The sequence below is a fragment of the Phragmites australis genome, chromosome 3 (genome assembly GCF_958298935.1).
Source record: "Phragmites australis chromosome 3, lpPhrAust1.1, whole genome shotgun sequence".
NCBI lineage: Eukaryota > Viridiplantae > Streptophyta > Magnoliopsida > Poales > Poaceae > Phragmites > Phragmites australis.
In genome coordinates this window covers 40095778-40120991 of record NC_084923.1, presented here as the reverse complement: position 1 = coordinate 40120991, position 25214 = coordinate 40095778, and the positions used below count along the sequence as shown (strand labels likewise).

The window sequence follows — 25214 nt, the reverse complement described above, 5'->3', positions numbered from 1 at the left end:
AATGCCTACAAACATAGCACATTGATAAATGCAGCACCTGCAAGCTTACAAGGCGATTTTGTCATCACAGAATATGCACATCACCACATTGTTACACATAATGAAGGTGGACCGACACCTGAACATGCAAGTCCTTTTGAGAGCACAGCTATGCTCCTCCAGGGGCCAAGAATACACAGCTACTTTCTTATCCTATCTCAACAGGGTGATGCGTTTCGACAACACCCTACACTGCTTATGTTGTACACAACTATCTAAAAGAAAAAAGAAATAACTGAAAGCAAAGCTGATTAGTTACAAGGAGGGACCGATACAATCAGTTGGCATCAATCATGTTGAGAACGATCTAGGCAATAATCTACAAAAATGCTACCAGGGTGCAGGTTGACGTCAAGTGACAACCAGAAGGTTGTTTTCATGCCCGTTGTTGTACACAGTGGGGCGCAGCAGATCATTCTTCCAGACACCATCGACAATAAACTTAATCTGAAGCACAGTTTGAAATTATCAGAGAATGCAAAAATACTGATTATCGGGAGTAAAGGGGCAGATGATACCTCATATCTACCCGGGTACAGCCTCAGATTTATGGAAAAAATGCCTCTTTCTGATCTTTCCAGCTTTCTCTGCAGCAACGCTTAGAATTAGACTACCCATAGAAAAGATATGATAATAATGAATGTGTACAGATGAGGGTTATTTTTCCAATCCAAGGATACTTGCATGCAAGCACAGTGTCACATCTAGTGCAAGTTGGTTTCCTTCACCTATGGCGCATGAAATGAAAAAATCGACTGTGTTCATTGCCCAGAAAAAGAATAAAAAGTTATGCCTTTTGGATCAAAATGTGATTTGGTCCTTGCAAGAACAGAACAACATAGATCGGAGAACCTCATTTTTATTGAACTCAGCAAGGTTATACGGCACCTACTAATCATTTAAGAAAAGGCTAAAATCCAGCATGCCCATATATAAAGATATATGGTCCTATAGGTTAGCTCCCAAAACAGAAATTCACATAGTTAAAAACTTCGTAGTCTGAAAAATATATCAAAGCTGAAACCGGGCTACATGTCTAAAGTAAAAATAATTCCATAATTATTAATTAGTGCATGTCATATCTATCACCATTCATATTTTTTCATCCAATGTGAGCAAGAAATGCACAGCTAAAAAACATCTGGTTCAGTTCGGTATTATAGTTAGTAGTGACAGTGTGACACGACAAGGACTGATAATTAGTTCATTAGTTGAAGATAAACAAATGTTACATGCCTAAACTTAGGGTGAAGTTATATGATATACACCTGTTCTTCAAACCATGCCAGTAGAAGTATTACTTGAAAAGGTGGAAATAAATTTCAGTTTTATAGTCACCTAAAAAAACTTGTTGGTTGTTTGACCTCACAAGTCACAGCGTATAGAATGCAGTATTACCAAATACAATACTAGAGCCTAGATGTAGCTGAACCTAGGTTTAGAAAATCCGTGTAATGTCACCACTAGTGCCTCCGTCATTGTCCAATTCTCGTACAGCACAAATAAATAATAATTGAAATCAAATATTAAACCTTATTCCTCTTTTCCAAGAAACAAAAAAATAAATGTATTCCAAATCTTTTTATTCCCCCTAACCATCCTAAAGGGTTAGATGTCCAAATCTAGTGATCTGCCCCCCTGTCTAAATCTGGCTACACCTCCAACCAGATTGACCGCCCTCTGCCCCGATTCATCCTTGTGCATACAACGTTGCTACATTCATGAGCATGGCAGTTTTTTCTTCCCCTTTTTAGTAGTTGACACATGGTGTACTGTGTTTGACAAGTGTTAACACTAAACAAACCAGCCCAGTAAGTTCTCAGGATGTGGTTTCCATTTAACAGTCTTTTACAATATCTAGTCTTATCTGAGCTTGTTTTGTGATGTATCAGAAATGAACTAATCACTTAATATACAAGGTGCTAGCAGTAAATTGCATTTGCAAAACCCATAAGAGAAGCAATATAGTTGTCCTCATCTCTTTGATAACCCTAAATTTACATGAATAATTCAATAGAATTATAAGGGCAATCAATTAAAATGAGTAACTAAGAATGGAGCCTTGAAATATTACATATCTTGTAGTTACTCAGTGAAGTTCAAACATTTAAGAGACATAACAGAAAATTGGAGTAGGTACTAACTTGACTAGTCCAACCATCAAAAGACCCAACCAATAAAACCTCTGAAGCAGGATTAGGCCACACAATATAAACAGTACGGAGCTCACTCAAGGCCTTCTCAACTTCATCAAGCCTCCTTTGTTTATCTTCAATTATTTTGTTCCTTTCACTGATGACATGATATATATTATTACAAAGTAAGCAGGAGGGAATCAGATGAAATATGAAACATAGATGATCAATTTGAGGAGGGCATACATTATCTCAAGTGCCATCTTCCCGTCTAATACAGCTATTTTAGCTCTGATTGATCGTAGCTCCTCCTGAGCTTGCATTACCTTTGTCTCCTCAAATTCCCAATCATCGGAGACATCAACCAGCACAGTTGTTCCATCACCAGTTGACTGGAAAAAGAAACAACAAAACCGGATTGTTTAGAGAAACAAGTATAATGCCACTAGAAAAATCAAAATGAGAAATATCTCAGAGATGATCATTCAGCGCATTTGCTCTATCACTATTTGACTGGAAAAGTAAACAACAAAGCTGGATATTTAGAGCAACAAGTATAATGCCTGTAGAAACATCAACATGAGAAATGTAGATCAACGACTTACTTTGATTATTACTGACAGGCTGTTTGGTTACTGCACCAATTACTAGTGATAATATGTTTCAGAAAACCTTCAAAGGTACAACAATAAATCAACTAAATTTTGCAGTTAACTACTGACAGCATTGACTAACACAAAAGCACTCAACATTGCAAGGGAGCAACCTCTACTGTCCACTGCAATCATTTGTAAGTCTGCTTGCACCATCTTCATGATGCCAATGTAGGTATTTATGATTATGACGATATCATCAGTCACAGTGTAAAAGATTTCATTGCATGCTTCTCATGATGGCACTCTTTGTGTCTGGAGGGAGTATGAAGGAGGGTCGGTTGGTGTATAAAAAGCAGATTAAAGCAGTGGAGCTATGTCTACGAAATGCTAATTAAAAACTACAACCGCAGAAGCGAAAAAAGTAAAGAAAAAAGCGAATGCAATTTTTTTAACAGTAATTAGATAATGCGAAGAGACATATACACACCATATCTGATAAAACTTTGTCAAATCTTGATCTTAATGTCTTGAGAGCAGCGGAAAGATCTAATTCCAAATTTTGAAGACGTGAATGAATCTCATCTCTTTCGGAGTCTACAGCATCACTAGGATAATCGCTTACAGCCACACCATTAGATGATCTGTGAATGTGATCTTCCACCATTGCAATGTCTAGTGAATCATGTTCAGATAATTTTCTGCTTTCAGTTGGAAGGACCTCAGCAGCTGCAGTACCTCAGATGTGTCAACAAGTATCTAACAAATATGATGCACTATAGAGGAATAAAGTTGAGTTAACATATAACCTTCAAAATCAGATAAGCCACCCTTGCCAAGGGTCCATGTTTGCCATGCATCATTGCTCGAACTCCTTAAGGTGTTGTTGCCTTCTAGTGTACCATTATGAGGATGAGATCCGTGAATGTTTTCATTCTCAGGTACCCATGGAGTATACCTGCTACCACCCGCAGTATGACTAGGAGCGCTGTTATTGCCAACTAAAGCTGTACATATGCAACATAGTTGGGTCATTTTAGTTCAATATACAAAAGAAGAAATATACAAGGGCGTAGATGGTGTGTCCAGAATGAACATTGTCAGCTGTTATAATGATTTATGCATAAGTTGACCACAGCGTAAAATCCAATGCTGTTTCTTAAGAACACTGTAAAAGGTGGAAGCTTGTAATTTGTGATCATCTGACTCTCCAGTTAAAAGTTTGCACTCCATAATTACTGGTATTAATAGTGTAGTGAGAGAAGCTGCGCACGCAAATTCAGTAAAATACCCAAAATATGGCCAGTCTTAAAGCAGATAATTGTTTAAAATATATTTGCACCTGTCTGCCTATACTCTATACTAAATTTCAACTAGGCATGTATGTCTTGGAGTGTATGATCTCTCGAATTCCTTTAGGTTTAAAGCACAAAACAGGGGCCATAACTGTAAAGTGGAATACACACAGATATTCAATCAAAAAGAGCACACAAAAGCCCCACAACTGCAATGATAAAAAATGAAGACATAAGATACTGTTCAAAGTACTAGCTAAGATAAATCAGTTGTTTGTACTTTGCAAGTCACTTGAGGGCAGACTGAAACTGATTGCTCGGAATCCTTCGATGATCCAAAAGGAGAACAAAATAAAATAACTTGGTGCTGTTTTTGCAATTAGTCAAAATTGCAATCAACGTCAAGGTGTGAGCAGTGAACATTAACATGAACAATAAAATTATGATGGATTACGGAATAATAACAAAAGATTATCATTATTTTAGTTTAAGAAAACTACTTAGCTGACAAAAAGGTATATTGTCCGATGTGTAGCCATAAATGGAAAAATGACAAGATGTTACAATATATTTAGTTACTTGTGCAAAAAATAAAATAACGGTTCATGTACCAAATTTTCCATTAGAGACAATGTTAGGAAGGCATAGCAGAAAACCGTTTAAACTGCAAAAACAGGTGGCTCGGATGAACCCTTCCCAATGTGCTCATTTAATTCCTGGAACCTTCTTTCCCGCGCTTTTTTTTTCAGTTTGTGAAGCAATGAGTAGCACTAAAAGAAGCAAAGCCACAACTACCACTATGCGTTGTGGCAATGATCTCCTTGACACACGAAAATTCAACTGTTGCAACAAAGAGAACTGATATAGTCATAGATGTACTACTACCACTGCACAATTGGAAATAACCTATGTTCCTTGACAATTGAAATTCTACGTACCACCGTTGTCACTTCGTCCTCCCACTCCGGTACCACTGTTGCCACTTTGCCCTCCCGCTCCCGTACTGCGCCGCGGCAGAGGCCGAGCCCGCTCCCTATCCCTCTGCAACCTGGTGAGCATCCCCTCGAGGCCTGCTTTGAACCTGACCTCCCTGCAACCACCGTGCAGGGCATAGCAACAATGATTAACCAACAGAAGACCGCAGTGATCAAATAGAGCAAGGAGCTTCAGCAGACACCCACCTCGTCTCCTCCGTCTCCGGCTGCCGCCCAGACGGTGACGCCTCCTCCTCGTCCTCCTCCACCTCCTCACTACAAGGCACGGACCAAAATTCAGAAAGAAGTCGCACGAAAAAGGGCACGGGGGAGCAATCAACAATCAATGGACGATCACAGCACAAAGCAATACAGTTACCCACCTCCCAGCGTCACCCCCAGCGCCCGGCGCTAGGTTACGGTCATAGATGCCCGCCGCAGGCGGATAGTCAGGGTGGCCCCCACCTGACGACGACGGCGTCGTGGAGAGACCCTCCGCGCCGGATGACCAGCCGAGGGAGAGCCAGCCCCCGCTGGAGGCCACGGCTGCGGCGAGGTCCGCGCGGCCGGCGGCGACGAGCTCCTCGCGGGTGGGGAAGGCCCCGGGCTTGGCGGAGCGGCGCATGAAGTCGTAGATCGCCGCCTCCAGTTCCTCCTGGCCGCGGGCGTCGGGCAGAGTCCGCGCGGCGGCATTGGCTGGGCGCTCCTGCGGCTGCTGGGGAGACGAAGACGGAGGCGCCCGCGTAGGCGGCGGGGGAGCGGTGCGGCGGCGACGGTAAGGCTGGCGAGGAGGAGGTCTGGAGGACGCGGCGAGCGGAGCGGGCAGAGGGCGTCGCGGCGGGGCCCCGGTGGCGGCGGCGGCTAGCGGAGCAGGGAGGAAGCGGCGAAGGTGGTGATGAGGAGGAAGAGGAGGAGGCGGGGGTATGGTTAGGGCTGGGATTGGGAGGAGCAGGGAGGAGGGGAGGAAGGGGGGCATCGCGGTCGCATTTCTCTCCGCGCTTCCGCTCGGCGAGGGAGGAGACTTGAAGAGAGGAGGGAAGCAGACGAGGCGACGAGGGGAAGATGAGGAGAGCCGGAGGAGCAGCGGCAAACCAATCCCCGCCTCTGCTGCCTCGTGCGCAAGGTTTTACCGCCGTTCCAGCGGTAACCGAAAATACGCGTTTACCATGATAACAGTTCGAAATTCGATTAAAATTCGTATAAAATTTATTTACTAAAATTTAAAATTTGGATAAATAAACGCCAGATTCTTCGTTTGATAACCGGTCGTTGGACCGGTTACCGAGCGATTTTCTCGAATTTTTCGCATTATCAGTAACCGTTCGGTTTTGTCGGTAACCGTTTGATTTTCTCGATTTATCGAACGGTTTTCTCGATTTTCAGTGAAATTCAATAAAAAACCCAAAAATTAACTCAGTCTTGTAAAATCAATAACTAATTCGTCTAAGCTTCAAATCAAATGAAACAAATTTTGTTCGTTTCCTTGTAACATGATCTACATGATAAAAGTATTTATACTCATAAAAAAGTTAAAATTTTTATGTGATAAAATATATTTGTTAAACCAAGTTAAATGCATAGTTTACTCTTTGCTAATCCAAAAATCATGAAATTAATTTTATTAGTCTTATTATATGATTATATGTCTTTTAAAAATACATAAACTCATGAATTAGTTATTGTAACATATAGGATTGTATAAATATGTTGCAACTAGATTAATTCATAACTGACCCATCGTGGGGGTGCACAGCGGCGACGCATGCGTGCACGACCAATCGGTCTATTCCCTGTTGCAGTGTCGCCCGAGCGTGCTAGGTTGGGTGCTGTCGTGCTGGGCTTAGCTCAAAGATATAGATCTAGGTTGAGAAATAGGGAACATGTTTATTTTGGATAGCTGCGGATTATCTATAGAGGAAAGTTTAAATTCACACCACACCCACACCCACTTTAGATCTGTAGAAAGAGTTGAGCCCACACGCAAGTATCTGCATGCACCGTTTCATGTAGCTCTCTCCGTTGTGAGTCTTGCGGCACGGCTCGCTTCTCTCGCCCGACTATTAGCTTGTTAGTTATAGCTAGCTCTTGTATAAATATGCATCTACATACTAAATACAATTTGTGTGTTGCAATTCTCCTCTTCTTCATAGTATCAGGCTTCTAAGATCAAACTACTCCCAGATCTTTCGCTCCCTTTTCTCCCATGACGGATAGCTCCACTGCCTCCTCTGGCTCGTCTGTTCTTCTCCAACCAAGATGCTCCTATCCCCATCTCTACGTAGTCCATCCAACTGGTGAATATTCGCACTCATGTGCCCCTCACCTTGGACCTCGCCGAGTGCAACTACTCCGATTGGCATACATTCTTCGATCTTGTGTTTCGCAAGTTCGGCTTGATGGATCATGTCGACGGCACCGTGGATGCTTTGCTTTGCCGCAATGACACCGAGTGGATCCAGAACAACTATTGTGTCGTCTCCTAGCTCTACTCTACAGTGTCATCCGAGATCATGAACATCATCAAGAAACCCAACGATACGGCTTACAGCGAGTGGACGGCGATCACCGACTTGTTCCTCGACAACTTGCTATAGCGCGTGGTGTATGGCCAACAAGAGTTCCATAGCCTATACCAGAGCTCATTCACCATCACCGAGTACTGCAGCAAACTCAAGAAGCTTGTCGACCTTCTGCGTGATGTCGGCGCACCGGTCAACGATCAAGGGCTCATCATCAACACCCTATGCGGGCTAAATCTTAAGTTTAGCATGCGATCTCCATCCTCACATCTAAGGTCCCACCACCATCATTTCTCTACATCACTCCTATCTCCTTCAGGAGGAGAACCGCATCGACCATAAGGCCAAAATGGAGGCCGCGATGGCCCTCTTGGTGGTCGGGTCCTCGACTATCAGACGACCACCGGCTCCACTGCTATGGGATCTACCTTGGCCTCCTCTCCTAGCGGCAGTGAGCATTCTAAGAAAAAACGCAAGAATGATGGGCGTAACCGCAACAACAGCAACACTGATGGCACGCCACGTCCTCCTGCCACCCCTATGTCGCCATGGGTTTCCAATTACAATCTATGGACAGGCATCGTTCAGGCATGGTCCATGCCTCAGCTGTGCACCCCTACTCCTGGCCTCCTCAGCCCTCGACCCGGTGTTGTTCCACCTCATGCACTGACTGCGTCGTACATGCCGATGCCCTACCTCGACATGTCGTCACAACCATCATACCTGTAGCAGGCTCCTCCAGCCCTGTTATCGGCCATCCAAGGGATGCCGACCCACGCTCCATACTCTGACAGTGGTGACTGGTATCTCGACACTAGCGCAACATCTCATATGGCCTCAAACCCACTGCACCAGCGCTGGATCCTATAATGCGACAAGCCATCCATCCGATGGTCACGCGTGTCAGGGTTGGCATCCACTGGTCGAACCCCCGCTACGCACACATCGCGACCACCTCAACTCCTGTCGCACCAACCTCCGTGCGCAGCGCTCTCCGTGACCCCTTGTGGGTAGCGGCCATGCAGGAGGGGATGGATGCACTAAAGGCACACAACACTTGGCAGCTGGTTCCTCGTCCTCGCGATGCACACATCATCAGCGGTAAATGGATTTTCATAAACAAGTGCAGACCTGACAGCTCTCTGGAACGGCGAAAAGCACGATGGTTGGTGTGCAGATTCACTCATTGCCCAGGCGTGGACTTCAACCAAACCTTCTCTCTCGTGGTCAAGCCGGCGTCCATCCGAACAGTGCTTCATCTTGCCACCTCCCGCGCGTGGCTAGTGCACTAACTCGACATGAAGGACACATTTCTTCATGGCGAGCTCTACGAGCGTGTCTACTCGGATCACGTATGCCTTCTCTCCAAGTCATTGTATGGACTACGTCAGGCCCCTCAAGCCTGGTATCACCAATTCGCCAGGCACATTTGCGGCATTGGTTTTGCACCTACGACATTAGACACCTATCTGTTCGTTCTACGCAACAACTCCAACACGACGTACCTCCTTCTCTACATTGATGATATCGTCCTTACCGCGTCGTCCATGACACTGCTTCAATGGATCATCGGCCAACTTCACACCGCGTTCGACATGAAGGACCTTGGGCCGCTGCAGTTTTTCCTCAACATACAAGTGTGACAGACGGAATCAGGCTTCTTCCTCTCCCAGGAGTAGTACATGGAAGACCTGTTGGAGCGTGCAGCCATGGCCAACTACAAACCCGTGGTGACTCTGGTGGACACAAAGGGCAAAGTCTCTTCATTGACCGGACAGCTTGCATCCAATGCCTCCCACTACCACAGAATCGTCGAGGCTTTACACTATCTCACGCTCACCCACCCCGACCTAGCCTATGCAGTTCATCAAGTGTGCTTGCATATGCACTTGCCCCATGATGTTCACCGAAGCCTTGTGAAGCGGATCTTAAGGTACATACGATGAACAACGACTCACGGCCTACATCTTCATGCTTCGTCATCCATGGATCTTGTGGTATACACAGACGCCGACTGGGCAGGCTGCCCGGACACACGACGCTCCACATCTGGGTATTGCATCTTCCTCAACGGCTCTTTGATATCGTGGTCGTTGAAGAGAAAACCCACTATATCACGTTCTAGCACCAAGACGGAGTATCGTGGCGTTGCAAATGTCATGGCAGAATGATGTTGGCTTCAGAATCTCCTTCACGAGCTTCACTTTGGTGTCACCAAAGCCACTGTCATGTATTGTGATAATGTATTGGCCGTGTACCTGATAGCGAACCCTGCCCATCATTGGCGCACAAAAGCATGTCAAGCTCGACATCCACTTCATGCGTGAAAAGGTTGCCCTCGGACATGTCCGTGTCGTCCATATTCCAACGCACCTACAGTTCGCTGACATCATGACCAAGGGGCTTCCAACGGCGTTGTTCGAGGATTTCCGTACCAATCTTTGCATCGTTGGCAATGACGCACAAAATGCAGGGGTGTAGAAAGAGTTGAGTCCACACACAAGTATCTGCATGCACCGGTTCATGTAGCTCTCTCCGTTGTGAGTCTTACGGCACGGCTCGTTTCTCTCGCCTGTCTGTTAGCTTGTTACCTATGGCTAACTCTTGTATAAATATATATGTACATACCGAATACAATTTGTATGTTGCAATTCTCCTATTCTACAAGATCAAATATCCAATCCATTGTACCATTGAACGAAACTCACACCGACCAGGTGTACAGAACCTACAAACCTAAACCCACGAGTCAGGCAGCCCTCGAGCACGAGGGGTGTGGTCCGTTTTTGCGGACCCGTTGACAGCCTGTCCTGTTGACACATGAGAGCGGAAAATCTTGTGATGTTTTTGGTTTGGTTTCTCGTCCCGGGATGATGTGGACTTGTTGGCTCGAGGCCGCGCTCGGTGACACCTGAGTGACCGCCTGGCATGCCGGATGACTGTCAGGTGTCAATTGTGATCCTGAGCCACGATGTCCGACCTTTTTTTCGTTATGATGACTTGCACGCCGTTACCATCCAGTAAACCTAACTGTATCTACCGTAAGCTAAGGTTTGAAAAGCTCCTCCGTCCGATCCCTCGCTAGCGTATGTCTTTAATATGTCACTTTAATTAATAACATTTATAAAAATTTATTATTTAGTATAGAAATTGTTGTATATTATGAATGTATTTTTCATAATAAATTTAGTAACACCAATCTTATATTGTCAATCTATATGATCTTTCAGTTATTGATGGTCAAAAGTAAAATAATTTTACTTAAGATAAATCTAAAATAAACTTATACTTAGTATTGGAGGGAGTAGCTTGGTAAAGACTCGACACTGACTAGATGCTCCATGCCAGTCCATCGTCGCCGTCATCACCCGTGTTTTGCACTAGCGGACTAACAAGAGCAATTGCCTGGTCTGATGCTATAAATCGTGCTCGAGATATATAAGTTTTCGGAATGTCTCTCTTAGTCGCTTGAATTTTTTTAACTCCCAGCCAACTAAAATTACATATTGCTTAGCCTAAAATTACAATTTTGTGAATGTGTAATTTAGTAGAAGAATAGTGTAATTTTGGACTGCATATAGAAATAACACATAGGAACCATTGGATATTGATCTAATGGGTGAAATCAAGTTTGTTTTCAGTCACCTCAGAACAAAGTCACTCCCTAAGTTTTTCTTTATTGCTGAAGTCTTGTTCGTACCGCTCCCAGCAAGGTTTTTTTAAGCAGCAATATTAGGATACAAGCTGTAGTATCTCAAGGTACGACTAAACACATATCCTACACATCTATATATTGAGACGCACACTAGAACTATAATCTAAACTCACACATGTCTACTGAATAGATTTACAAACTCTCATGCTTTCCTAGCGACGGACATGTTGTCCTCCTGTTATGGTCCATAGGCGGTGAGGCTGTCCAAAGAATATTTAGGAGTAAGCCCTAGTGCACGCCACAGGATCGAGCTCGGGCAGTAGGGATGAAAATAGGATGAATATTTCTCGCTTGTACGCCCGCCCAAAGGCTTGCGAAACAAATATGAGATGACTGGTATCCGTGTCCGATACTATTCAATACTATCTGTGTCTGACTCCGTGTCCGACATCGGATCCGAGAAAAAAAAGCACTTCAAACCGACAAAAACAGTGGTGCTACCGGCTTACAGGAATCAACAATACCGCGTTCCTATTGGAGCGTTACGAACTACTACGTCTAGAAGAAGGCTTATGAGGCTCCCAGGCAGATTCAAGCCCATCCAAATGGCGCTCTGTCCTTTTTTCCTAGGGTTCGATGGTTACCTGTAAGAGCGATACAGTGACACTGACACACAACTTTGGCCTGCATGCCCGTGACCAGATGGCCATTCTGGTGTGAGATGCTGGCAACCGTTGCGTGGCTGATAAAATGCCGACAGACCAAACAGGAACTGTCTCTAAAAATGTCCGATTTGAGACAAATAATGTTATTAACGGAACTAAAGAGGGTCGGTGTGTATCCTTAGATTAATTAATTCGCACCCCTATGCCTTAATGATGGATTTGCAGGCTTGTAGGGTTCATATAGTGAATCATTACCCTTGTTAGTAAACCATCCAACAGTATATGACCTGAAATATGTAATCATCGGGCTGGTTTACCAAATAGCAGAAGCCAATGAGTAGTAAGATTATTGAAACATTTCATAATACGAAGACTGCAATCGTGAACGGAAGCTCAGGACAACTTCTGCTTCCATGCCAACTTGAAACTGGAAGCAGGGTAGTTCGGTGATAACACTTCGAAACAGAAGAGAATGCAATCACATTCAGTTTGAAGGAATGAGTTCCTTTTTTGCTAGCCCAAGTAGATTCGACATGGCAACACTTCGTCACAACGGATATCTGCAGGGAAATAAAGTAAGAAACCATCAGACCACCTGAAGCCCCATGATAAAGAAACTAGACGAACAACAAACATATGGCTTGCATGCTCATGCAAGAATACCCTGTTTCTCAGGCAGGATAGAGAAAGGTCATGAATAAAAAACGACAGTTTTCAAGTCAAAGCAATTATAATTGACTAAAGCTACAGGAAAACAACCCATATTATGCTCAACTTTCCCGACCAACATTGATAATAGCTTGACAGTCTACTTTACGTCCTAATCAAATATTTTACGAAAATATTTCATAGAAGAGAAAAAAAAACAATGCAGGAGAAATGGAGCATGTTGGTAGCAGGTGACGACTTCTCCTATATATTGGTGCATTTTGAGAGCCCAAAGTATAGCTGATCGATTACCTTGGATCATCAATATCCCAGGCAACCTAAAAATTCCCTACAGTCCTACCCACTTTTTATTTTTGCCTTTACATTATCTTGTGTTGTGGATTCCTATCTAGGCAGAATTTTTAGAGTTATAGCACGCCAATTATTTTCTGTACTATGGTTTTGAGACATACAGATTGCCAACTGATCAGGGGAACATGAATGGTTCCAGTGTTCGGTTTATTTTGATTTTTGAGGTGTCACAAACTCACAATTGACAACATGGAGTGTATAGATACCAACTTACAAGGGTTAAACTATTTTTCAATCAGTTATGCAATAAGAACAAAACTGATGACTCACTGCCAAGAACTTACGACATTGATTACAACTTAAACAAAGCCTCATGTCTCGAACAAACTAGAAGATTGTCAAAAGGTTCTGAAATCGAAATGCAACAATCTGATTTTCTTAACATTATGCCAAAAGAAACTACTTAAAATACTTATATGTCATGCAATTACATGTTAAACAGAAAACCTGAAGTTATACTGTGGTATGTGAACCAGATAATGTGATGACCACTTCATATGATTTCAATAGAACACACAAGTTTGAAGCAAGCATTTTCATGTCATCAACAGTTCTAAGGTCTATAATCTGCCCGCATGATTTATCAGTCATGTCCTATTACTGTAATCAGATTGAAATTCAGTACACTAAGAACACATCTCTGAGAAACAGGCATGTGAGGTACAACAGCTCTATTTGATCAGTCAAGCAATTGAGTTTACGAAAATACTTAAGCCAAATAAAATAAAATAAAACTAGGGCAGCCTAATGGAAAATGCAAACTATAAACAAGAACACATACTTTGGATGTTCGCCAACAAATCTAAACATAACTTCATATCCTTAGAAGTAAGAAGAGAGAGCTCGAATGAGAGCACCCTTCTTAGCACTCACAAGACATAAAAATACATACATAGTCAGAGACAGCAACCTGGATATAAAATAAGTGTTAGCGCAATGCCGATTGCAGAAAGAAACGCAAAGCCTACAGAACATAAGTGGAGGAAACACAAAGCCTACTAAACTTCCCTGAAAAGCAACCAGTCAGCAAACCAAACTGTCTACTTGTATCTCGCCCGGCCCAAAGAGACAGGATAAGAGATAACGAGGAAGCAACTAATTTACTATAATCACACAAATTCACAAACCATTAAGTCATATATTGCTTGTCCTTTCACAGCAACCACAAACTTCCAAGCTTAGCTAACCAACAGAAGTCAAACCACTAGTTAAACCAGATTTGCCTCATCCCTGATTTCCATCAGACTGAAACAAAATCTGCAGAGCTCTCAACTAACAGCAATGTAAAGAAACCCTAACTGGAGTCAGCTGCAGCAACCAGCACAATTCGGTTCGACGGGAGCACCCAACAAAGGAATTGTTAACGGAATCGGATCCATCCGCTCGAGTGCATGCACAACTACCGACTACGTCCTCTGGACGCCCGAGTCCTCGCTCGCCAGCCCGCGGCTCTTGCGCACGACGCGCGCTCTCCGCGGCCTCATCGCGCACTCCGCATCTCTTGCGACTCCGCGTAGCGCGCTCTGCCGCCGCTCTGCTCGCGAATGCCTGTATAAATATACTTGTACATGATCAATACAATTCGTTGATTGATCCTATCTTGTTTCATGGTATCAGTAAGCGTGCGTTGATCCTCCATCGCCTGCGCTCGCTCCTCTTCCGCTGCTCTCCATGGATCTCAACCCGTTGTTCAATCTCGAGCCCTCCCTTCATGCTGCTTCCTCCTCCTCTGCTTCCATCACCGGCGAGAACGACGGAGACGCCGGCATGCGCCAGAGCCCACCCCAACCACAACCCCTGTTTGCCTCGTCTCTACAGACGGTCAACATCAAGTCGCATGTTCCGGTGATCCTCGACATCACCAACCCCAACTATCCCGAGTGGCGCTGCTTCTTCGACTCCACCATCGGCAAATTCGGGCTTCACTCTGTTGGCCAGGTAAGACACTTTGGAGTGGGGAATTTGGTTCTGCCAGAGGGCAGCTTGGCCATAGGCCGCTTATTGCATTATATAGCAAAAGTAAACTTGGGTTACAAGAAGGTCCTAACCACTACAGAATATGCTAGCTGCATAAAGCAGATACTACTAAGATGCTAAAGCATCAGCTGAAAACAGCAGTACTGCGAATAGTAAATAGCTAAGACAGATAACTAGATACATTGAGAGTAGCACTAGGCTTAACCCTCATTTCTCCCCCTAAGCCTTGTGCTCAGCCTTGGAGGTGATCTGCTTGAGCCCAATCCTCTCCCTCATCTCTTGGAACTTGGCCTTGCCCAAAGCCTTGGTGAGGATGTCGGCTAGCTGATCAGTAGTGGCGATGTGGTTGGCCTTGATGCTTCCATCTTCCAGGCAGCTTCTGATGAAGTGATACTTGATCCTGATGTGCTTGCTCCTCTCATGGAAGACTGGATTCTTGGCCAGAGCTAGAGCAGACTTGCTGTCCACCTTTAGCTCAACCACCTCGACATGCCTGCCGAGAAACTCTCCCAGTAGCCGTGACAGCCACAAAGCTTGAGTTGCTGCAGTGGTGGTGGCAATGTACTCGGCTTCACAGCTTGATAGAGCCACCACCTTCTGCTTGAGAGATTGCCAGCTGACCAAGCAATTGCCGAGGAAGAACATGATTCCGCTCGTGCTCTTGCTTGTGTCGATGTCGCCGGCGAGGTCGCTGTCGCAGTAGCCGACGAAGCGCGCTGTGCCGGGCGCCCTGGTGTAGTGGAGACCGTAGTCGAGGGTGCCCGCCACATAGCGAAGAATGCGCTTGACCGCCTGCTGATGCTCCACCGTGGGCCGTTCCATGAACCGGCTCACGAACCCGACGGCGAACGCCAGGTCTGGCCGAGTGTGCACCAGATAGCGCAGACTGCCGATGAGCCGCCGGTAGTGTGTGGGATCGACCTCCTCCGTCGTGCTGTGCCGACTGAGCCTCAGCCGTTCCTCCATTGGAGTGTGGGCTGGATTGCAGCCAGCCATACCGCCGAGCTCGAGGATGCGCTTGGCGTAGTGCGACTGGCGGAGGGTGATGCCATTGGCATCCTGGCGCACCTCGACGCCGAGGTAGAAACAGAGGAGTCCGAGGTCGCTCATGGAACGCCTCCACCTCTTGTTCCTCCGCACCGGTGATGATGAGGTCGTCGACGTAGACGCCGACGAGCAGAACAGAGCGCCCGCTGCCCCGCCGGTACATCGCCGCCTCGTGCGCGCTCTGCTGGAAGCCCATCTCCTTGAGCGTGGCGTCCAGCTTCGCGTTCCAGGCGCGCGGAGCCTGCCGCAGACCGTAGAGGGCCTTGCGGAGGCAGTAGACCTTACCTTCTTTTCCGGCGACAGCGAAGCTGGGTGGCTGCTGCACGTACACCTCCTCCTTGAGGTCGCCGTTGAGGAAGGCGGATTTCACATCCATGTGGTGGACGCGCCAGCCCTCTTGAGCCGCCAGCGCGAGGAGGACTCGGACGGATTCCATGCGCGCCACCGGAGCAAACGCGTCGTCGTAGTCGATCCCCTCTTGCTGGATGAAGCCGCGCGCCACCAGCCGCGCCTTGTGCTTAATCACCGCGCCCAGCTCGTCCTTCTTGAGCTTGAACACCCACTTCAGGGTGATGAGGCGGTGGCCGTCGGGCAGTGACACTAGCTCCCAGGTGCGATTCTGCTCGATGGACTTGATCTCCTGCTCCATTGCCGCCCGCCATGCCGGATCACCTTGTGCCTCGGCGTAGCTGGCAGGCTCGCCGGCGTGCGTCAGGTGCAGCTCGGTGAAGAGACGCTGCGCCGGTGGAGGCGAAGGCTGGTCGCCGATGATGTTCGTCATCTTGCGGTAGCGTAGAGGCTCGTCGTCGTAGTAGGCATCCAGACGGTCCTCGTCGTCCTCCAGTGGCGTGGCGTACTCGATTGGAGCCTGATCGCGGGGTGCTGGTGAGGTAGTCGGCGAAACAGGGGAAGCAGTAGTCGGGGACGCAGGTGGAGTAGTCGGCTGAGATGCTGGTGGAGTAGTCGACGAGCTCGGCAGAGTAGGCGATGCAGTTGGCGCTGGAGAGGATGATCCAGACGCAGTCGGGGACGCACCCAGTGCTCCCCCTGCTCCTCCAATCCACGAGTACTCGACGGTGAAGTCGTTCACCGCCGGTGCCGAGTCTTCCACGCCCTTGGTCCAATCCCAGCCGCGTCCTTCGTCGAAGACGACATCGCGGGCCACCTTCACGCGCTGAGTCACCGGGTCGAGGATGCGGTAGGCCTTCGCTCCCTCTGCGTACCCGATGAACACGCCGGGCTTGCTGCGATCGTCGAGCTTCCCCAGCTGGTTCAGCTCCTTTGCGTAGGCGAGGCAGCCGAATGTTTTCAGGTGGCTGACCGCCGGCGTGCGCCCGTGCCAGGCCTCGTAGGGGGTCTTGCCTTGCAAGCTGCGAGTTGGTGAACGGTTGAGCAGATGAACTGCCGTCATCACCGCCTCCCCCCAAAACTTGGTCGGCATCCCTCTCTGCTTCAGTAGTGACCGGGCCATGGCGACCACGGTCTGATTCCGACGCTCAACGACGCCGTTCTGCTGTGGCGAGTAGGGAGCCGAGTAGTGGCGTTGAATGCCCTTGTCGGCACAATAGGCAGCGAACTCAGCGACGGTGAACTCCCCGCCGTTATCGGTGCGCAACGCCCTGAGCTTGTGGCCGCTCTCCTCTGCCGCAGCCTGAACTTGCTTGATGGCGTCCGCAGCGGTATCCTTGGACGGCAGCAAGACGACCCACATGAAACGGGACGCGTCGTCCACCAGCAAGAGGAAGTAGCACCGCCCGCTCGGAGTCGCAGACGTCACAGGTCCGCACAAGTCGCCGTGAACCAGCTCGAGCTGCTCCTGCGCGCGGTACATGGCCTGGCGGGGAAAGGGGCGTCTCCTCTGCTTCGTCATGACGCAGGTGTCGCAAAGCTGCTCGACGTGGTTGATCACCGGCATCCCGCGCACCATGGCCTCCTTGCCAAGCTTGTGCAGTGCCTCGAAGTGGAGGTGGCCGAACCGCTCATGCCAACGCCAGGCTTCATCGTCCTTCCTTGCGGCGAGGCAGAGAGGTCGTGCCGTCTCAAGGTGAAGGACGTAGAGGCGGCTTGCGGCGAGGCAGAGAGGTCGTGCCGTGCAGTATGCGGTGTTCGCCGGTCTTGCCCTCGAACACAATCGAGCCAACGCCTTGAATCTCCACCCTTGACGAGTCGCCGAATCTCACCGAGCCATGAACGCTGGTGTCGAGGTCGGAGAAGAGCTCGCGACGGCCGGTCATGTGGTGGGTGGCGCCGCTGTCGAGGTACCATCCGCCGAGCTTGTCCTCGCCGAAACCGGTGTTTGGGAAAGCACGGGCTCGCGGCTCCTCGATGTCGAGGCTGGTGGCGGACTCAGTGCAAAAGCTTGAAGCTTGCGCCTTGCCGCTGTTCTCCCCTGCATCCAGCTCCAGGACGCCGTGGGCGAGGAACAGAGCAGCCTTCTCTTCCTCTGCTTCCGCGACGTGCGCCGCAGCGCCACGCTCGCGTCGAGGATGGGGGCAGTCCTTTGCCCAGTGACCGGCGCGATTGCAGTTGAGGCAGGTGTCGTCGCGGTTCGCCTTGCGTTCGCCGCCGCCGGCTCCTGCCTTCTCTGCTTGACAGCCGCCATCGCGGTCTACCTTGGGCTTCCCCTTCTTGCCACCGCGTGGACGCCAGCGGCGCTCCTTGGACGAGCTGGAAAAGCTGGAGCCGTCCCCCCACTTCCTCTTCTCCTCGGTGTACATCAGCTTGCCGCCGACAGTGATTGGCTCGGTGGGAGGTGCTTCATCGCGATCGTCCACCGTCTTCAGTCTCCCGGTGACCTCCTCGATAGTGAGGTCCTCGAAATCGAGGAGAGTCTTTATCGCGATCACGAGCTGGGAGTACTTCTTCGGCACGGCGCGCAGAAACTTCTCCACCGCGCGCGCCTCCGTAAGGTCCTCATCACCGTGGCGGGCCATCTGCTGCATCAGAGTAGTGAGCCGGAGTGCAAAGTCCTCAACTTGCTCACCAGGGCGGAAGGAAAGGTTCTCCCAGTCTCGACGCAGCCGCTGCAACGTCGCCCGGCGGACCCGATCGACGCCGATGCGCGCTGCAGCGATGGAGTCCCACGCTGCCTTGGCGGTGGCCTTGTCGGCGAGGGGAGCTCCCATCTCTGGAGGAACGGCGGCGAGGATAGCCTCGAGCGCCCGCCGATCGTCGTGGTACTCCACGACGCCGCCCTCGACGGCCTCCCAGAGCTGGCGAGCCTGCATCTTGACCTTCATGAGCAGACTCCACTCGTGGTAGTTAGTCTTGGTGAGCATTGGCCACGGCGCGCCCATGCCGGAGTCCTTGTACACCGTCTGGACTGCAGGAGACCCGCGACGGCCTCCGCGTCCACGGTGGCGCTCCGGCGATGGTGATGGAGCGCGGCGCCGTGCAGGGCTCCGCGATCCTCTGGGCTGTGCCTGCATCTCCTCTCGTAGCGCGGCGGCCTGAGCCGCTGCGGCCTGAGCCGCTGCTGTTGCCTGCCTGGCCGCCTCGACTGCCTGCGCGGCTGCAGCCTCCGCGGCAGCCAGACGCTGGGCACGATCGGCGTCCGGATCCGGCAGCACGCTGGGCACGTTGCGGCGCCTACGCTCGCTGGAGGTGGACATGGCACTGTTATCTCAAAACCTATGCTCTGATGCCAATTGTTGGCCAGATAAGACACTTTGGAGTGGGGAATTTGGTTCTGCCAGAGGGCAGCTTGGCCATAGGCCACTTATTGCATTATATAGCAAAAGTAAACTTGGGTTACAAGAAGGTCCTAACCACTACAGAATATGCTAGCTGCATAAAGCAGATACTACTAAGATGCTAAAGCATCAGCTGAAAACAGCAGTACTGCGAATAGTAAATAGCTAAGACAGATAACTAGATACATTGAGAGTAGCACTAGGCTTAACCCTCACACTCCCACATCGCCGCCCCGCCGACTGTCGCCAAGCGCCTTGACCCCGAGTGGCTCATGGTTGATCAATGCCTGGTCAACTGGCTCTACAACACCGTGTCGCGTGACGTCCTTCAGATCATCCGCGCCCCGGGTGCCACCGCTCACTCAATCTGGGCAGCCATCCTCGACCTCTTCCGCGACCACTAGCTCCACCGCGCCGTGTACCTTGAGGCCGAGTACCGCAGCCTCTACCAAGGGGACCTCAGCATCACCAACTACTGCACCAAATTGAAGCGGCTCGCCGACGCCCTCTGTGACCTCGGCCAACCCGTCACCGAGTCCTCCCAGGTACTGAACATGCTCTGCGGCCTCAACGGCAAATACCGACACACCATCTCTGCTATCACCTCGAAGCAGCCGCCGCACACCTTCCTCTCTGCTCGCTCACAACTTTTGCTGGAAGAGCTCTACGACTCCCAGTACAGCAAGATGGCCGCGCATCACGCACTAGTGGCCCACGGCGGCGCGAGGCCGCCCACTCCCCAAGACGGCGGCACCGGATCGGGAACCGGCAATGGTGGCGGCTCCGGGATCAGGCGGATCTCCCTCCGGTGGCCCCCGCTCCAAGAGACGCCGCGGCCGCGGCAACGGCAACCCTGGCGGCTCCCAGCCACCAGCTGCCGGCGGCGGCGCCACCTCCTCTGCAACAAGGCCACCCTTCCCCAACTCACCATGGACCGCGGGCTTCAACCCGTGGACCGACATGGTCCAGGTGTGGCCCATGCCGTTCCGGACCCCTGCCGTGGGGGTTCTTGGCCCACGGCCCGGCACGCCTCCTAAGCAGGCCTTCGTTGCCGGCGCGCCGCAGTTCACTGCTGGCCCGGCCGCGGGTTTGAACGCAGCGCACGCCGTGCCATCCAGCTGGGAACACAACTCCCTTCTCTTCGCGCTCGCCAGCACCGGCGTACCTCCAGCCGGCACCAGCTCCTCCGACTGGTTCCTCGATACCGGCGCCTCGTCACACATGGCTTCGGCCCCTGGCAACCTACACTCCCTGCGCGCTCTACCTTCCCCTCCCTCCATCACCGTGGGCAATGGCGCCCATCTGCCTGTCACGCACACGGCAGCCTCCTCAATTCCCACCTCTTCCACTCCCCTTCTTCTTCACAATATCCTTGTCACTCCATCTTTGATTAAAAATTTAATCTCTGTTCGTTTTCTAACGCGTGACAACAATGTCTCGGTGGAATTCGATCCTTTTGACTTCTCCATCAAGGATCTTCACACCCGTCAGGTGAAGCTCCGATGTGACAGCCATGGCGACCTCTACCCGCTGCAGCCGATGATCCACCAAGCTCTTCACGCCTCCACCGCTTCGGTCGACCTATGGCATCAACGATTGGGGCATCCGGGGCGTGATCAACTTGCTGCATCTCTACGCTCCTTTGAATTCATGTGCAACAAATCTGCTCAACATACTTGCCACGCCTGTCAGCTTGGAAAGCATGTGAGGCAACCATTTTCCTCTTCCTCTTCTGTTAGCTACTTTCCTTTCCAATTACTGCATTTAGATGTTTGGACATCTCCTGTACCTAGCATCTCCGGCTACAACTTTTACTTAGTGATCATTGATGATTATTCCCACTATGTATGGTCATTCCCATTACGAAATAAATCTGACGTTGTGCCCATTTTTCTGTCTTTCTGCTCTTACGTTCATACGCAATTTCAGTTGCCCATTCTCGCTCTACAAACTGACAATGGCCGAGAATTTGACAACTATGCCATGCGTACGTACTTCCAGAGCCACGGTATTGCCCTACGCCTCTTGTGCCCCTACACATCTGCGCAGAACGGCAAGGCCGAGCGCACTCTCCGCACCATCAATGACAGTGTCTGCGCCATGCTTCTGGACGCCCATGCGCCACCGGAGTTCTGGGCTGAAGCCCTCGCAACAGCCACTTACCTCCTAAACCGGCGCCCGTGTCGTTCTACGGGGATCACCACACCACATGAGCTCCTTCTAGGCACACCTCCATCATATGGACACCTGCGCGTCTTCAGGAGCCTTTGCTACCCGAACCAATCCGCCACTGCCGCTAACAAGCTCTGTCCTCGCTCCGTAGCGTGTGTGTTCTTGGGATACCCAGCAGATCATAAGGGGTACAGGTGCTATGACATGGAGACCCGGCGCGTCATCGTCTCACGGCACGTCGTGTTCGATGAAACACACTTCCCCTTCGGCAAGCAAAAATGCTCAGCTGCGAACAGCCCCAGCGTCGACATCGCCGACGATCCAGTGCCAGCAGCGGCCCAGGCGCACGGGCGCGAAGTGCGCGCTGCTGCCTCGCCACCGGCGTCGTTGCCTGCCACGCCGGCGCTCACGCCTGCCACGACGACGTCACCTTCCGCGACGCACGACGCAACACCGAGCGCTCCATCCACGCCATCGACGTCGCCGGTGCCCTCGTCGCCGACAACACCGTCCACACCACACTACGACAGCTCCCCAAGCAAACTGGTGCACGCCACAACGTCGCCAAGCACACCCACCCCAACTACCACCTCGGCGTCCCAAGCTGCTGCCGCGGCGACATCAACAGCGATTTTGGCACCAAAAGACCCACAGCCGCGGCATCACATGGTGACAAGGGGGAAGGCCGGCGTCTTCAAACCCAACCCCAAGTATGCCATGGTGACATCGAGCCCCACGGCAATTTCTCCGATTCCCAACTCGGCGCAAGCAGCACTGCGTGATCCAAACTGGCGTGCTGCTATGCAACGTGAGTTCGATGCCCTGCAGGAAAATCACACATGGCGCCTGGTCCATCGGCCACCTAGGGCGAATGTGGTCACCGGGAAGTGGGTGTTCAAGCACAAATTGAACCTCGACGGCAGCCTCAATCGCTACAAAGCCCGGTGGGTTGTGCGCGGCTTCACTCAGCGCCCAGGAATCGACTTTGGAGAGACGTTCACGCCGGTGGTCAAGCCCGCGACGATCCGTACGGTCCTTGCCCTCGTCGCTGGACGACGGTGGCCGGTGCGGCAACTCGACGTGTCAAACGCATTCCTCCACGGACATCTCGATGAACGAGTCCTGTGCCAGCAGTCTATCGGCTTCGTCGATCCGGCGCAGCCCGATGCGGTCTGTCTCCTCTCCAAGTCGTTGTACGGTCTACGCCAAGCTTCGCGCGCCTAGTTCGCGCGCATCACCGGATTCCTTCGCGACATCGGCTTTGCGGCAACCCGTTCCGATTCATCGTTGTTCGTACTCCGACGAGGCAACGCGACGGCATACTTACTCCTCTACGTCGAGGACATGGTGCTCAGTACGTTATCCGATGCACTACTTAAAAACATTGTTGATCGCCTGCGCACCGAGTTCGCCATCAAGGATATGGGGCCGCTGCACTTCTTCCTTGGCGTCGACGTTCAACGCACTGCCCACGAGTTCTTCCTGTCGCAGAACAAGTACGCAGTGGAGCTATTCGACCGCGCTGGGATGACGAACTGCAAGCCCGCGGCAACGCCCATCGACACAAAAGCAAAGCTCTCGTCCACGGCCGGATCTGCAGTCCATGATCCTAGCGAGTACCGCAGCATCACTGGAGCTCTCCAATACCTCACCATCACTAGGCCAGACATCGCCTACGCCGTGCAACAGGCCTGCCTGCACATGCATGATCCACGGGAGTGTCACCTGGCGCTCGTGAAGCGGATCCTACGTTACGTTCACGGGACGACAAACCTCGGTCTTCATCTCCGCGCCACGACATCACCGACCATCACAGCGTACTCCAACGCTGACTGGGCTGGGTGCCCGGACACCAGGCGCTCGACGTCGGGATACTGCATCTTCTTCGGCGATGTGCTGGTGTCGTGGTCGTCTAAACGACAGCCCACGGTGTCGCGCTCCAGCGCAGAGGCCGAATAACGGGCAGTAGCCAATGCCACAGCGGAGTGTATATGGCTACGACAGCTGCTCGGCAAACTTCACTGCAACGTTCCTCGCTCGACGGTGGCTTACTGCGACAACGTCTCCGCTGTGTACATGGCCAAGAACCCTGTGCACCACCGACGGACGAAGCACATCGAGCTCAACATACACTTCGTCCGGGAACGGGTCGCACTGGGTGACTTGCGCGTCGTCCATGTGCCTACGGGTCAGCAGTTCACTGACGTAATGACCAAGGGCCTACCGACGGCACAATTCAATGAGTTTAGGTCCAGCCTCACTGTCGGGGCACCCGACGCATCGACTGCAGGGGGTGTTAACGGAATCGGATCCATCTGCACGAGTGCATGCACAACTACTGACCGCGTCCTCTGGACGCCCGAGTCCTCGCTCGCCAGCCCGCGGCTCTCGCGCACGACACGCGCTCTCCGCGGCCTCATCGCGCACTCCGCGTCTCCTGCGACTCCGCGTAGCGCGCTCCGTCGCCGCTCTGCTCGCAAATGCCTGTATAAATATACTTGTACATGATCAATACAATTCGTTGATTGATCCTATCTTGTTTCAGGAATCACGCAACAATTGGAGATTAACCTACTTCCGCTAAATATCAAACTCTCCACGCACGAATCCAACCAGCAATCCGCACCCAACTCCCGACCCCTCACCAACCAAACCAACAAATTCCTAGGACGACGAGGTAGCATCAACTCAAAAGCAGCGATATCCATCCACCAGGGGCAGGCTCGTACCGGCGCGGGAGTCGGCGGCGCTCAGGACGACGGCGGGGTGCCAGAGTGGCGGGTGATGAGGTCGTCGTAGGGGTCGCGGCGCCCGGCGGCCTGGCTGATCTGGGGGTCCCAGGAGAGCTGGGAGTTGAAGCGGTCGAAGGTCCAGAAGCCGTAGGGGCGCAGCGGGAGGCTCCACGCCGCCTTGGTGCGCTCGCACCGCTCCTTCATCCGGTAGACGTGCTCCCGCTGGGCCTGGTCGCGGCGGTCCGGGTCCTCCATCAGGCGGAGGATCATGTTCTCCGCGAACTCCATGACGAAACCCATCGCCGCCGCCTCCCACTGCTCTCCCTCGCCGACGAGCTTGCGATCTGCTGCGCGTCTCTCTCCTTCCTTTTGGGTGGGGCGATGGCTGACCGGTGGGTGTCTGGGAGATGACCGCGGCGGCGACCTCAACGGGAGGGAGATGAGGCCCGGCCCGGACAGGCCCAACAAGGGCTAATGGTGAGAGATTTGATCATTTGACACTAAAATATCGGAGTATCAATTAAATTGATACTAGATCTACTTGTATAGACTTAGGTGATCTATATATCATTCTCAGCGGTTAATTGTCACATATTTTAGTGTCAAATGATCAATTCTCGCTAATAGCAGCGTCTCTGCACTTTTGATTTCCATCGCCCCAACTGCCTTCCAAATGACCCGGTGGACCCCCTGATCATA

At 50.7% G+C, this 25214-nt stretch overlaps 3 protein-coding genes across 6 annotated transcripts; 1 reads left to right on the top strand and 2 right to left on the bottom strand.

Moving 5' to 3' along the window:
* Positions 1-14: 14 nt before the first annotated feature.
* Positions 15-6159, bottom strand: LOC133913054 (protein FLOURY ENDOSPERM 6, chloroplastic-like). Of its 4 annotated transcripts, none has more exons than XM_062356092.1 (10): positions 5420-6159; positions 5244-5312; positions 5001-5152; positions 4858-4902; positions 3577-3774; positions 3258-3496; positions 2421-2566; positions 2270-2331; positions 558-626; positions 15-486 (listed from the first exon to the last, which is right to left on the bottom strand). In XM_062356092.1, the coding sequence occupies exons 1-9, from the start codon at positions 6010-6012 to the stop codon at positions 565-567; spliced, it is 1566 nt and encodes a 521-aa protein (XP_062212076.1). In that variant the 5' UTR covers positions 6013-6159; the 3' UTR covers positions 15-486; positions 558-564. The 4 variants fall into 4 exon arrangements, with proteins under 4 accessions (XP_062212076.1, XP_062212074.1, XP_062212073.1 ...); XM_062356090.1 differs by having other exon boundaries at positions 2184-2331; positions 5001-5143; positions 5420-6158; XM_062356089.1 differs by having other exon boundaries at positions 2184-2331; positions 5420-6157.
* Positions 6160-12187: 6028 nt separating this feature from the next.
* On the bottom strand, positions 12188-24936 carry LOC133913052 (uncharacterized). The gene is made up of 2 exons (XM_062356087.1): positions 24513-24936; positions 12188-12435 (listed from the first exon to the last, which is right to left on the bottom strand). Exon 1 carries the CDS (start codon positions 24813-24815, stop codon positions 24534-24536), a length of 282 nt encoding a protein of 93 aa, XP_062212071.1. The 5' UTR covers positions 24816-24936; the 3' UTR covers positions 12188-12435; positions 24513-24533.
* Positions 23128-23742, top strand: LOC133910709 (uncharacterized mitochondrial protein AtMg00810-like). The gene has a single exon (XM_062353011.1). The coding sequence runs from the start codon at positions 23128-23130 to the stop codon at positions 23740-23742; it is 615 nt and encodes a 204-aa protein (XP_062208995.1).
* Positions 24937-25214: the final 278 nt, after the last annotated feature.